General features: G+C 39.9%; 1 protein-coding gene across 1 annotated transcript in view; it reads left to right on the top strand.

The window, feature by feature from the left end:
- FBN2 (fibrillin 2) overlaps positions 1-15,016 on the top strand; it is a 260,472-nt gene that overhangs the window by 200,999 nt on the left and 44,457 nt on the right. The window contains exons 34-39 of the mRNA XM_077138319.1: positions 1,426-1,551; positions 5,791-5,913; positions 6,468-6,590; positions 11,299-11,460; positions 11,673-11,741; positions 12,167-12,292. Of these exons, the coding sequence (XP_076994434.1) occupies positions 1,426-1,551; positions 5,791-5,913; positions 6,468-6,590; positions 11,299-11,460; positions 11,673-11,741; positions 12,167-12,292 (729 nt within the window). The remainder of the gene's footprint in view (positions 1-1,425; positions 1,552-5,790; positions 5,914-6,467; positions 6,591-11,298; positions 11,461-11,672; positions 11,742-12,166; positions 12,293-15,016) is intronic.

The raw sequence follows: 15,016 nt of genomic DNA, 5'->3' as shown, positions 1-15,016 counted from the left end.
CTTTCTCTTTCATTAAACACAAAACTTGAAAAAAAATTTCCAAAATATAAATGGAAGTGTTGAAATAATGACACTTATTACCAGTATGTATTGTTAGTAACCCTCGTTTTCTCTTATTCAAGTCACCTTAAGCCAACTGCTGACCTTGGCTGGCCTCAGTTTCCCCACTTAAAAAATGAACGCAGTTATAACAATACCGTTTCTTTTTATACTTTTACTTTTATCCCTGAATGAATGACCTGTGGAAACCCTGTCCAGCTTTTCAAGATGTTTTATGACCTATCACAGTCACTGCTATTTTATGTGTTTAGCTCACAGTATTGAAAGGATTAAGTGAAGGTAATACAAGGGTTTAAAAAGTACACTTAGAGCTGAATAATGTTAACTGCTAATTAGTGTTTGCTATTAAATCCACATTCCTTGAGGGTAAACCATCCCCCTCTTTATACACTCAGATAAAACTGGATCATTTTGCTGGACATAAAGTGGGAACTTTCCAGTTCATAAATAGTTGTGTCAGTTAATTTCAGTACACTGGTTAAACCCATAAAAAAGATGGACTCTTAATTTCTTCTAATTATTGACATCCAGAAAATACAAACTCATTTTGAAATGCCTTTTTGAAAAGATGTTTGTTGGGTTTCAAAGCTTTATTGCCTTTGAACTTTGGATGGTGCATGTTTCCTGTCACTGCCCTATACCATATGTGACGGACAGGACGTGGCTTGGCTGGAAACGTGTGTGGGCAGTTCCTGGCCTTGGGACTTGGCCAGCTCACATGAGTGCTCTTAGCCTCACATCTTCTGCTATGAAGATTAAACATCATAGGGTTGGTAAACTCAATGGCAAAACTCATGTCAGACAACTACTTCGCAAATATTCAGCCTTCAGTAAGCATTAGCTTCTCCCCCACCCCTTACTATTAAATACCCCACCTTCAAAGTCTATGGGAAATGCTTATTTGCATACTTAGGAGTATTTTAATAAGGTTGTAATGCCGTTAAAGGAACTTTCCCTTTTCCCATATGGTGTCTGTAATTTGCTTAAAATACTTGAAAGGATGAGTTGTCTCTTCTAGCACTAGCAGGGTTTCAAATGAAGGAACACCATTTTAAGGTGACCTCTCCTATTCCTTGATGGTATCTGAACAATGTTGGCATGAGGCAGATGCATCAGAGTGGCGTGGAAAGAACCCAGAACAAGTGTGAGAGACCCTGGCATCTGTCTGTCCTGTTAACATCACAGCTGAGTGTAGGGTGTAGGTTAGATAGCTCCATGTCAGGCTGTCACCCTTGTTTAGATGAACATGAGTAACTGCTGCTGTATTAACTCCAGCCCTGAAAATCAGTTCAGCGATAGAGCAAGGGAAGAGCAGGTGGCGTGAACTTTGGGCCCTAGTGAAGGTGTGCATTGCTTCTCCTGCAGATGTGGATGAGTGTGCAGAGAACGTCAACCTCTGTGAGAACGGACAGTGCCTCAACGTCCCGGGCGCCTACCGCTGCGAGTGTGAGATGGGCTTCACCCCATCTGCAGACAGCAGGTCCTGCCAAGGTGGGTCGCCGGCACCCCAGAGCCTTGTCCCCTCGGCTCTGCCGCCGTGAATGAAACCGCAGCATGCGCTGGGACGGGCTCCACCTGGAAGCAGGGTACACGGCACATGCTGCACAACTAAAAGTCCTCCATTGAAGCACAGGTTATTTTGCCCAATGAATAATGATGAAGGCAGCTTTCATCTCATGAAGTTTTCCTGGCCGAGAGCCACTAGCTGCAAGTTCAGCTCATTCTCTTTTTCAACCATTCCTTTTTTCTTTTTCTTGCTTACCACTAAATGAACATGTGGAAAAAGTATTCCACTGTTTAAGATAGGATATGTGACGTGCCCCTTTACTGCTATGGAGTGTGTTTATCAAAATCTCGGTAGCTTGTTTTTGGCATATACGCCCATGTTTTTGTCTGCTGTCTGTGAATGGGACTGGCAGGCATCCTCAGAAACTCATCAAGAACTTCAGGGTTTGCCTAATAATGTCTCCTTTACATTGCAATGTCATCCTCCATTTCCTAGAAATGGAGCTTTGTGCCTGGTGTGAGCTCTTTCCAAGGAAAAAATGTCGATTTCTTTTTTTTAAATTACAGACTCAATTTACATAGAGTTTGAGTCACTGTTGTGTCCATGAGAGCTCCATGAAAACATTAATGAGGAAAGGAAGCAAGTTGAAAATGATTGGATTTTTCTTGTTTATGTTGTTTTTTCTTTCTCAACATTCATGGCATTTACTGTAATTTCCACAGTGTTTATATTAATTCTTTTCTTACAAGAGCTCAGCAGTGTCTCCATTTCTTGACTGGCTATGTTTCACTGCTGATAAGTGCGTTTTTCATTTTTCAAGAAGGTTAATGCTTGTTTCCTCTCTCAATTATTTCATGCAGGAGAACCCATTGCCGTTTAACCCTTATAAGTACTGTTCTGTCTTCTGCTGTCGAATGTTTTCTGTATGACGGGTTGGTTTGTTTGTTTCTATCTGGCATCTTAAAGAATCTTTCTCAGTTGACAAGTAAGGTTCAGTCTTTGCCTTAAAATTTGACCTTTTTCTGGCGAGTTCATTTCTTCGAATTCAGTGAAATGTTTGGTTAACACTTTCTATTCAAGTATTTTGGTCTAATTCAAAGACCCCAGCCACATTGCATTTATGATCTTGGTCTGTACTCTATAGATAATCTTTAATCTAATAGTGCTCGTTTCTTTTTTTTTTTTTTTTTGCCTTTTTTGTTCACTGTGATTATTATCTCTGTGTTCGTAGTTACATTTTCAGTGTCTCTTCTGTCCCTCACTCTTTCAATTTAATTGTAATTCCCTCATTTGATTGTATTGTTCCTCAGTTTCTCTGTCTTTTGAATCTACAATCCCTCTCTTTGCCTTATTCTCTCATTTCTGTAAGCTCTCTAGACTTTTTCAGTCATAGTCCTGTTGTCATGAAGATAAGCCGGGGCATAGAGAACTTGTAGGGAAATCTGCTTTTGTTCCTTGGGGAGTTCTCTCCCCACCCTGGGTCCCTCCTCTGCTCTGTGTGTGTTCTCTTTTGTTTTCTACAGGATGCCTGCATAGTTGTCACTGTTTATTCTGTTTGTTTACTCTTATTTACTTGACTTAGCTTTCAAGAGCTTCTGTTTACTTTGATGCAATACAGACGGACTCTGCTGACGTCCTTCCTTCTGTAGCTGGGGATAGTGTCCACCTTTTAGAAGATGGTTTGGGCTCTGGGTCTCATTTCCGCTGCCGCTCTGTAGCCCAGTTTCCTCAGTTGGGTGAGGGGACGTGGCACCCCCTGGTACCTGGGTGGTCTTTGTGGGTGAACCTGAGTTGTGCTCTCTCTTCAGACAGTGCGCCAAATGGTCACGATGCCCAGTGGAGGCCCAGCCTCACCATGTGGCAACCCTACCAGGTTTTGTATTCCCTTAGTTTCGTGTAGAATGCTGGAAAGTGGCCAACCCTGGCACACGTTTCTTTGACTGTATGGAAATTCTGAGAACCTGTAGTGAGAAGAAGATGCTGAGTGGAAAATGATAATGAGAGGGTCAGTTTAGAGGGGGAGTATATTTATAAGCAGATGAGAAGACATCGAGGAGTTACGTTAGTAAATTCAGGAGAAATTGTCCAGATGAGTCAGACAGATGTGCGAAGTGACAAAAACAAGTAGAAACAGGCAAGAACGTAAAACAGTTCCATTCTTGGGATCACAAATGTTGACTGTCAGCCAAATGGAGCAGAGCATCCAACTGGAGGTGCACTGCTTGTGTGACACACTCAGTTGCCCTGGCAATTGGGATTTCTCACCATGACAATGACTTGATTATTATGGGAAAACCATATGGGAAGTAAAGAGTAACTATTTAGCGCCACCTTGGGGCAGGGTTTGGGGAGAGGTTTAGTAAGACCTACACCCTGGAAGAGAGAAGCACTAAAGGGACTTTCTGGTTTATGTATTGAGAATTGACATGAGATTTATGCTGGAGAAGGCGTCAGGCTACCACGGACTCGTTCCTTTCCCTAATAAGTCTTGTCATGTTGATGTTGGTAATGCATCATGTCATCCCATCTCCACCATGACTCACTATGAATTGGCTTCTGTGAGTAGAAGGAGGCAGGATTGGGGGGACTGAAGCCGTCTGTCCAAGTTGCCTTTTGTGCGGTGGTTAGATTCTGCAGAGATAGGGTCCATGCCCCCCACCTGGGCTGGGCCAGCGCCTCAGGTTTTAATGTCTTCCCCAGGACCTACTCCTCACCTCCTTTGTTGCTGTTCTCTCCAAAAACAGTACAAGACTTCTTCAGTGCCACTTCTGGAGACTTTCGGTACTTTCCATCATTTCCTAACACTAGAACATGTTTTTAGAAACTGTCAAGACAAAGAAAAATTGATCTGACATAGAATAATGGTTTTCATTTCCTCATCATTCTGTTTTTGAATATGTATAAAGAAAATACCTGGAAATACCTCAATGATAATTCTGTCTGGGTAGAAATGTTTTTCAGTGATTTTTTTTCCTTTTTTTGCTGTCCTTCTATTTTTCTAATTTCCATTTGAATATATTTAGTATATCAGTTTTATAAAAAGACAGTATTTTTTAAAATACCTTACATATTACTTTTCATTATTTAAAAGAAAGGTATTTCTAATAAAGGTCATTTAAAAGAGTAAAATGCATACTCAAGGGCAAATAATGGACCTTTCTATTTTTCACATACAGATGGACACAATTATAATATAGTCTGAGTGTTCTTTTATATAGAGAGTAACTCTGTTTACTACTGCAACACAAGACAAGTCCTTTGCACATTAGTTGAACCTTTAAATGCAATTTGAACCACTCCTTAAATTGTGTGTGGTTGAAACTCATTATTTTAACTTTTTTTCTATTGTGAATGACCAGGACATCCTTTTGACTTAAAATATGACTGTCTCAAGATAGTAGTTTCAAAGGGCTTGTCTAGTCTAGCCTGAGATGATATGTCTGATGTGCATTCTCAGAATATTAGGTCATTTGTATTCAGAAATGTCCAGCCTCTTCCTGTAAGCACAAATGCAGATTATTTCTGCAGCTGCACACACGCACAGAAATTCACATTTATTGACCTTGATTTAAAGCCTCGTGGAAGAGTTTCATAAACACAATTTCTCACTTCAATTCAATGTTAATGACATTTGTGAGCATGTTGAGCTGTTGGCAATCTTATTATATACATGGTATTAGGGAAGAAAAATTCCTTGCTTATTTATAACTGACTATATGATAAATTAGAATATAGAATAAAAAGGAACTTAAAAAACCTTAAAATAATTTTAATGATGCATTTGTTATTAAAAAGAGTATGTTGTATGTTTTGTTAATTTTGCAAAAAAAGTTTAAAATATCTGCACTATTAGAAGCTTTGAATTTTTATCTGTAGCTTTTTATAGTTTCATTCCTTTAACGTGTTTTGTATTTAATTGTTGTATTCTTTATTTTATGCCTTTGGCCAACTCTTTGTTGTTTAAGTATTTTCTAACTCTGACAGATAAAATACTGGATGTTCGTTTTACCAGTAAAATAATATTTATTTTACTTAGTTAAATAAAGCCCCACAGATGAACATCAGTTGCTTGTTGTGTAAGTGACCTCTACCTAGCCCCCCCACCAAAATTTTACTGCAAGGAAACGACTGAAGAGATAGAAACGTTCATTAATTTTTATACCTTATATCAAATTTTAAAAATTATCTCTTGTAAAGAAATTATCCCTTTTTTTTTTTTTCAGATATCGATGAATGTTCCTTCCAAAATATTTGTGTCTTTGGAACATGTAACAATTTGCCTGGAATGTTCCATTGCATTTGCGATGATGGTTATGAACTGGACAGAACAGGAGGAAACTGTACAGGTATGGCCAGTTAAAGGCTTGATTGTTTTCTGATAAGCAGAAATGAAAATTCCTCAAACTTGTGCTCTGTTAAAGTATGTGTTAAGTTATGTGTTTTTATGAAAAAGAAAATTGCTTCCTGGTATATTTATTTTTAACCATGGAGTTGAGCTTAATTGACTTTGAACCCATTTTTATGAAAGAATGTACTAGTAAATATCTAAAATGAAACTAGGAAATTATCTCTAATCTATGTCTATTTGTGCATATACATATGTACGTATATACATTGATACATATATCTATAACTTCAGTAAAAGGTGACATAACTTTTTCCTTCTGCGGAATTCTAACAATTATCTATTAAGCATATTAAATAACAATTTAAGTACCATGTGCTTGATCTCTGAGAACTATTAGGGTTTAAGCTCTTTATTCCATTTTGCTTGTGCCTGGTTCTTCCTAATGATCGTTAATCCACTCAGCTGGTCAAAAGAGCACCAGCTCCTCCAGGCAGCAGTATGTGTCCATATCATTGAAGTTGGTAACATGGGCGTTTCAATCGTTTGGCCTAGACATCGACGAGTGTGCAGATCCCATAAACTGTGTGAACGGTCTGTGTGTCAACACGCCCGGTCGCTATGAGTGTAACTGCCCGCCCGATTTCCAGCTGAACCCTACCGGCGTGGGTTGCGTTGGTGAGTAACAGATGGATAAACAAGGAAGTGGAGTCCGAGTGATTAGCTAGCAAACTCACTGAGAAGTGAACTGGGGAAAGTTCTTGCCACAGTTAATTTGAAAACAGAGTAGTTGTTCTCCTTAGAAAATTCTAGATTACCAAATATTATCTGATCACTTGTATTGTGCTCATCTTCCAAGTTGTGTTTTTGGATCAGTAATTTTGGAGATGCCTCCTCCAGCCTCCTGCTCCCACAAACCTGGAGACCCAGGCTGGGTGCAGCCACCTGGTCAGGGTCACAGGGTCCATGGAACTGATGGACTGTCCCTTTCTCCTGCCTGTGGGAAGGGTCAGCTAGGAGTGAGGTAAATGAAATGCTGAGAAGAGAAGGATTAGAGCAGGCATTTCATGGAATGAGAGAAGATGAGAGGTGGGGGTAGTGGGGCAGGTGGTAATAAAAGTCTTAGAATCTTGCATCAGCATTCCTATGACATGTCTTATCTTTAGAGAATTATTACCCGCTTTTTCCATCTGCCCTATTCCTGCACCTTTGCCTAATGGAGTAAATGGTCTGGAGATGTTACTGAGTAAATGCAAAAAAAAAAAAAGAAAGAAAAAAAAATTCCTTGCTTCAGGAAAAATTTGCCTGCTGCCTTCATTGTCACTTTTTCTTTGGACCTGCAGTAAACTCAGGGAATGATTTGCTGCTGTGGTTTATGCGTAATATATATATTGTTTTCCAATTGCAGAGACTATATTCAGTCAAGATTTATGGCTACTCAACCTCAGGCCCTGACTCTCTTTGTTCACGGCCCTCATGCAGTAAATATGGAGAACCTTCTTCCATCCTAGGGCTGTAGCTACAGCAGTGAGCAGAACAGGCAAATTCCCTGCTTTGGCTGAGTTTATGTTGTGGTGGGAAGGAGATGGAGAAAGCGAAAGAAAGCAAACAAATTCCAGGTTAAAGCATTCAGATTCTGGCACTTGGGTAGGTCAGAATGGAGCGCTTTGTTTTCTGAGCGAGTCAGAGCCTTAACGAGGGAGCAAGCCAGGGGCAGCACTGAGCAAAACCTGCAGATAGCAGTGACAGCAGGTGCAAAGGCCCTGTGGTAGGATAACAGTGGTGTTGGGCATGCAGTGAGGAGCCTGTGTAGAGGACTAGTCCAGTGAGTTGGGGCAGAGAATGAGGAGAGGGATCAGAGAAGGAGCAGGAACCCAGGTTACTAAGTGAGTCATTCTCAGCCGTAGCAGCTCATTAAAATCACACTTGGAAGCTTAAAAAATTATGCTGATGCCTGCCTGACCCTGAGAAATTCTGATTCAGCCAGGCCTTGTTATTTCTTAAGAGGTTTCTTGGAGCAAAAGCTGTGAACAGGCAGCTCATGAAAGGGAGGTTTCACAAATATTAACAAGCATTTTTTAAGTGTCCCAAGTAATTAGTAATAAGAACAAAGCAAATTAAAACCATATAATTAGCATTGTATACCTTTAAGACTGCAAACAGTTAGGAAACCTGGATGACGGTGCACGGTGGAGGGGATGTGAGCCTCAGGAACCCTCTGTCCTGCTGTGGAGTGGACACCAGAGGCCCCGGGCTAGAGAAGACTTTGGCACTGCAGTTCTCAGATTGACTGTTGGCTTACAACCCATTTTGGTTTTTATTTAATTTTTTTTTTTGGGGGGGGGAGCAATTCTTTTCTATGGATTGAAATTCATGACTTTCATTCTTTCTGAGTTTTTCCAAAGAACAAAGTCTCTTGCTCTCTTACAGTTACCTTAAGTGTCCACTGGACCCTCTTGTAAGTCTAAGACACATGATGGTCTTACTTTAATCTTGAACGTTTTGCTCTTTCTCCGTCCCTGGCTTTTAGGTCATCATTACTTTTCAGTTATGCCCAATGATGCTGGAAAAAAAAAGATTAAAATAATAAGAAACTGGAAAATGATGAACTCTCTTTAAAAACAATATAAGAGTAAGAAAGCATCACTGTTGCATCTACTTTCAGTTTTGTTATTGTGTTGTCCAAAAGAAAGTATAGGAGAAGCCCCATGTTTGGGATTTTCTTTTACTTGTTATTAAACACAGTTGAGAATTCAGAATATTTCACTTTCTGGCCATAATGGCCAACAGATGAAAATTGACACTGGAAAACACTTCAAGTTATTAGATGAGTTAGAAGACAACTGCAAAGAGAGAAAGAACTGCACTCTGCTTCAGTCTCAAGACGAAGGTGAGACTGATGTGTGCAAAATCCCAAGCCATGAGTCTTTCAGAAACCAAATCCTAGGTGAATATGCTCAAACTCATTGAGTGAGTGAACAGTGAATTTCTGTAGACAAAACGAGGTATTCTCATCCACTTAGTCTGAAGAACCTCAGCGTGTGATGTTTAGCAAGACGTACCTGGATCATCCCATTTTACTAAAGCAATGTCTGGCGGTCTCTCTTACCTTCTATAGTGTTTGCATGCCAAAATTTAGTTGACGTGATTCGTAAGTGGACAGACAATGGAGGACAGACAATGTGCACATACAAAGGTTAGCGGAAAGAAATAGGTGATGTAGAAATAAAAGAAAATAATTGGACTGATCATTCTAATTGGTGGTTGATAAATCTAAAAATGAAGACATTTTCCATTTCGTGGACAAAGAAGTTGGGCAATCTTCTCTTGAACAAGATTATGGACCATAGAAGTTCTCAAAAAATTCTTTCAGTATTGTGTTTTCCTGATGCAAGTAGAAGGAGAAACAGAAGTAATGATGAGCTAGAACGCCTAGAGACGTGTTTGAAGTCTGGAATCAGTTTTTACAGTGTGAGCGTGTTCCAGATGCTTGCTCACGCATGGCAGCTGATGAGTCCATTGCACTCACAGAACCATTGTGGGTATCTAGCCTTCAAAGCCAGGAACACTTGAAATAAAAACTGGGATTAGCTGTGTTTTTATCAGTTGTTTTTACTATACCTTTATTTTTACTTTGTAAAATATCTGCAAACTGACTTAAAAAGATAAAAAATGAAAAGCTTCAGTACTAGAAGCTTTGCTGTCTTCATATTCATTTGAATATTCATTGGATGAAGACAGCAAATGAATATGACTGTTTTTCTAGTACTAAGGACTGATGACATACAAACTGTGAGCCAGCAATTCCTCTCCTGGGTCTATATACCAAAGATGTGACATCACAGGCCCAAACAGAGACATGGTGAGGCTGTTTGTTGCAGCATTATTTGTGGAAATTTAGAAACTATCTTTGCAGAATGGATAGGCAAGTTAGCACTTACCAGCCATGGAGTTGAGAGATTGGATGTTCCCAAAGCAGCAGGTCTGAAAGAAGTTATAAAACTAGAATGAAATAAATGATGAAATACCATTTTTGTACATTAAAAAAAGAATACATGAAAACAAAAATCCTCATTGTGCGAGAACATATGCTCAGGTAGGGGAGATGGGATGGAGGGATAAAAGAAATAAAAGAGCTAAGAAGTGTAATTAAAATCTCTGCGTCTGAGATTCACCAACACCAAAATGGAAAAAAATTAAAATAAAAGCCCAGGTGATTTGGAGTGTGCAGCCAGGAATGAAAACCACTCTGTAGTGGTGAGAGCTCTGAATTTTACTCTGACTGAGATGGGAAACCATTGGAGGTGGCTTGACCTATAAGCAATGCTCTTGCTTCTGTGGGGAAGATAGGTTACAGTTAGATCAAAGATGGAAGCTGAGACATGAATTAGGTGGCTAATGGGGAAGTCCAAGTAAGGGACAGTGGTGGCTTGAACTCGGGTAGTTGTGTTAGATGTGGAAGTGACTAGTCAAATGCTGGATCTATTTTGAAGGTCAATTTGACAGCCATTGTGCCAGATTCGCTATAGAATGATAGTAAGGATTCAAAAATGTCCCCAAACTTTGGAGCCTAAGCAACTGAGAAAAGGGGGAGTTTCTGTTTATTGAAGTTGCAAAAGACTGGGGGAGGATAGGATTTTGGACGGGAAGGGAAGAGTAATCAAGAGTTTTGTTTTAGATGTGTTCACTTCAAAATAGCTATTAGATACCAAAGAGGAGAAATCAGACATGCAGTTGGCAGAAGGGTCAGGGAGAGGTCAGAGGTGGCACTGTAAATTTCAATGTTTTTAGCAAAAAGAATATTTAAAGCCATGAACTAAATGAAGTCTTCTAGGTAGTAATTACAGCTAGAAACAAGGGAGAGTGTGACATTCAATGATACCTTCACTTCTCTTTCCAATCTTGTGGGAGATTCCTCCCCAGACCTGCAGCCCTCACCGTGCGAATCCAAACGAAGCTGTGGGAAATGGAGATCCCAGGCAGAGGAGAAAGACGATGGGGTTGTCAATGTTCCTTGAAATGATTTGGCTTCAGCTCAGCTTTAATTTACCCTTGATTTTTTTCTATTTCAAAACCTCTGTTACTGAAAGATGACAGAAAGTTCTCAAATCTAAACTGAAGGTGCAGAATGTTGCAAATGAGTCATTTTTTGGTATTTTGTTCATCCCACTAATATATGGAAGCCCAATCTGTATGAATCTCTGGGAATAGGAACGTCCATCTTAATTTTTTCCTTTGTACACCTTAAATCTTACACCAGTTTCCAGCCATAGATTGTTTCATGCTGAGGATTCAGATGAGCCTTTCATAGTAACGTACGGCGTTTGAAAGCCGTCTTCTGAGTGGCAGTTGCAAGGGTGATGACACCTCCTGTGTTTTTCTGCAGACAACCGCGTGGGCAACTGCTACCTCAAGTTCGGACCCCGAGGAGATGGGAGTCTGTCTTGCAATACAGAGATCGGGGTGGGCGTGAGCCGCTCCTCCTGCTGCTGCTCTCTGGGGAAGGCCTGGGGGAACCCCTGCGAGACCTGCCCCCCTGTCAATAGTAGTAAGTGCCGAGTGGAAGAAGCGGAAGGGAGCACAGTCTGGTGGCTGCCATTTCAGTCGTGTGCTGGGGGGACAGGGGAATAGTGAAGGCGAACACTCCCGTTTGGTTCATTCTCGGCGATTGTGCTTGAAGCCACTCAGGGGTGCCGAGTGTGCATTGTCCCAGGTGCTCAGTCGCAGGTATCTGATGTCTAATTCTCCATTGTTTTTCAGCTGAGTACTACACCCTGTGTCCTGGAGGTGAAGGCTTCAGACCTAACCCCATCACAATCATCCTAGAAGGTGAGTTCATCTCTAATTGTCGGCCACACGTAGACAAGGTAAAGGGCTTTGCTTGGGAGAAAACCTGTCAGAAAAGTTCATTGAGCAGAATTGCAGATGGGCCATCAGTTACCAGGATCCCAAATAACCACTTTTTGTCAAGAAGTGTAGCAGCCTGATTCTGATGGTTCTGCAGAGAAGCTCTCTTCATCATCATCCCCCAAGCTGAATTGCCTCTGGTATGCTTTAACGATTCTTCTCAGATTATGGCATAGTTCCACAACAAAGCCAATTCATGGTCACAATAAACTTGCCATCTAAGTGTGCATTCACTCGTCTGTCAGGAAGTGTGCAGTCTTACGGAATCCCTGCTTGAGAGCTCTCATGCTAACGCATCTCTTTCATGATGGCCTTCATTGTGAGCGTGCTCATTTCTCCCTTTGCAGACATTGACGAATGTCAGGAGCTGCCAGGTCTCTGCCAGGGTGGAAACTGCATCAACACCTTCGGAAGCTTCCAGTGTGAGTGTCCACAAGGCTACTACCTCAGCGAGGAAACCCGGATCTGTGAAGGTGAGGCGAGTTTATACCTAAAATGTATTAGTACTTTTTAAAATAGAACCACTGGACAGGCCTGGGGCAAAAAAAGGGCCCGGTTCTATCAAAGGATCACGTTAAGACTGTCTCATGACCTTTCCATATCAGCATTATCATATCAAAGCTGTGTGATGGTGATGACCTGACTACAGCTCACTTGCTCTAAATTACCATTCTTTTCCTCTCAGTAGATTGGTTGATTAAAAATGGGAAATGTTTCTGGTCAACCAAGATGGTGGTGTAAGATGCTCCAGAGTCCTGTTCTTTCACAGTATGTTTGAAACTAGCAACAAAATAAGACAAAAGTCTGGGAAGCAGTAAAGATTGCAGTAATTGGGCAAATATCAAATGAAAAAAAAACGTAACTTAAAAAAATAGTAGGAGAAGTTTGTAGAGCGTTTACACGCCTGCCCCCCATCCCCTCCCCGCTGTAGTGTGGACCCAGCCGTGCTCCCATTGTCCCTGGCCCTTCTCTGGAAGTAGCAGAGAAACCCTGTGTCACAGTGTGGTGTCTAGCCGGTGTCAGCCTGAAAGACTGAACCAGGGTGCTCATCTCTGGCTCACCCTCCAAGAACTTGTCCTGCAGGAAAAAACAGCTTATGGACAGCTAATGCAGTATAAGAAAGAATTAAGGCAGGGCAGCACCAGGCAAAGGATTATCTACTTGAAGATATACCATAGAGCACCCAGGAGTCAGGGGAGTCTATTTTATAGGGTGTGAAGGAGGCTTTTGAATTCCTGTAAAGGGGGGATTTCCTAATGCCAAGAGCAAAAGGCCAAAAGAAGACACAGGCTCAGATAGGACAGAGAGGACCTTGCACTTTCTCCTCGAGCTGATCTTATGATCTTAGTGAGAGAGGACTAAGCACAGAAGGAGAGTATCAGCCAGCACCAAGTTAATTTGGAAAGACTGTGAAAGGTGTTTCCTATGGTGGTATGTTCAGTTTTTAAAGTTCCTGGCATTCAAGGAAATCTCTGTCATATCATTGGTGGATACAAACTTAAGGAACAGACAACTCAGGGATAAGTGTGAGAATTGACACATTAAAATATTAAAATACATAGTGTGCAAAAAAAAGATTAAAAGACAGAGAGGAAATGATAGCATATGTAAAAGAGCAAGGTAAAAAGTTAGAAAAGTATCAAGGAAAAAGACCAGACTTTGCACATAACAGACAAGGACTTTAAAAAAAAAAAAAAGAGGTCTTCAGTATACTCAAAGAGATAAAGGGAAATACAGAGAAAGAACTAAAGGATATCAGAAAATAATGCGTGAACAATATGAGTCTCAACAGAGATATGAATCTTTAATAAATAACCAAACAGAAATATTGGAGTTGAAAAACATAACGGAAATGAAAAACTTCCTAGAACATTTTAACAGAGATTAGAGATGGCAGAAGAAAGAATTAGTGAACTTGAGGATAAGACAGTTGAAATGATTCAGGCTGAGGAGCAGAAAAGAAGAAAGAATGAAAAAAGTGAATAGAGTTAAAGAGACTTATATAACACACTCCAGAATAAAAATACACACATATATTGGAGTCCCAGAGATAAAGGAGCAAAAGTAATATTCAAAGAAATAATTGCGGAAAACTTCCTAAATTTAATGAAAGGCATGAATATACATTTTCAGGAGGCCCAATGAAACCAAAACAGGATGAACTCAAAGAGAACCATTGTAGATACAAAGTAGTCAAACTGGCAAGTACCAAAGACAAGGACAGAATTCTGAAAGCTGCAAGAGAAAATCAACATGCAGTGTTAAGTACACCCTGATAAGCTTTAAGTGCCAATTCATCATCAGAAATTATGTCAGCAGGAAGACAATGGGATGAACATGTAATGTGCTATGAGAAGACTGCCAACCAACAATGTTGTATCTGGTACGATTTTCTTTCAAAAATGGGGCATTCCCAAATGAACAAAAGCTGAGGGAGTTTGTCAAAACTAGATCTTCCCTGCAAGCAATACTAAGTTATTCAAACTGAAAGAAAATGATAACAAGTGGTAAATCAAAACAGCATAAAAGAATAAAAATGTCCCATAAAGATAACCATACTGAAAATTATAAATGCCAGTACTATTGTATTGTACTTTTTGGTATGTAACTCCACTTTTTACTCTTAAAGATTTTAAAATGTAAGTGCATTAAAAATAATACTTAATCTATGGTTTTTCACATAAAATGTCTAAAGATATATTTGTAGCAAGTAAAACAGAAAGCTGGGGGACAGATAAGCATAGGAACAGTTTTACTGTATGCTGTTGAAGTTAAACTGGTATCAAATTAAACATGCTTTTTATAGATTCAGGATATTAATCAAGGCCCATAGTAACCATAAAGAAAATATCTGAAAAATATATGCAGAAACAAATGAGAAAGGGGCTCAAAATGCCACACTTCAAAAAAATCAAATAACTCTGAAATTAGGCTTTTATGGAAATACTGAGGATCAAAAAAAAGCTGTAATAATACTTACAAAAAATAGCAAAATGTCAGAAGAAATTCTTGCATTGTCAAGAGTTACTTTGAATGCAAATGGATTGAACTGTCTAGTCAAGTTTCAGAAATTGGCAAAATGAATAAAAAAGCACGACCCAGCTAAATGCTGTTTGCAAGAGACTCACCTTAGGTTAAAAAAAATAAGTAGGTGTAGAGTGAAGTGTTGGAAAAATATAAAACAAATAGTAATCAAA

This window comes from Tamandua tetradactyla, chromosome 20 (assembly GCF_023851605.1).
Source record: "Tamandua tetradactyla isolate mTamTet1 chromosome 20, mTamTet1.pri, whole genome shotgun sequence".
In the NCBI taxonomy this organism is placed as follows: domain Eukaryota; kingdom Metazoa; phylum Chordata; class Mammalia; order Pilosa; family Myrmecophagidae; genus Tamandua; species Tamandua tetradactyla.
This window is presented reverse-complemented; position numbering and strand designations above follow the sequence as displayed.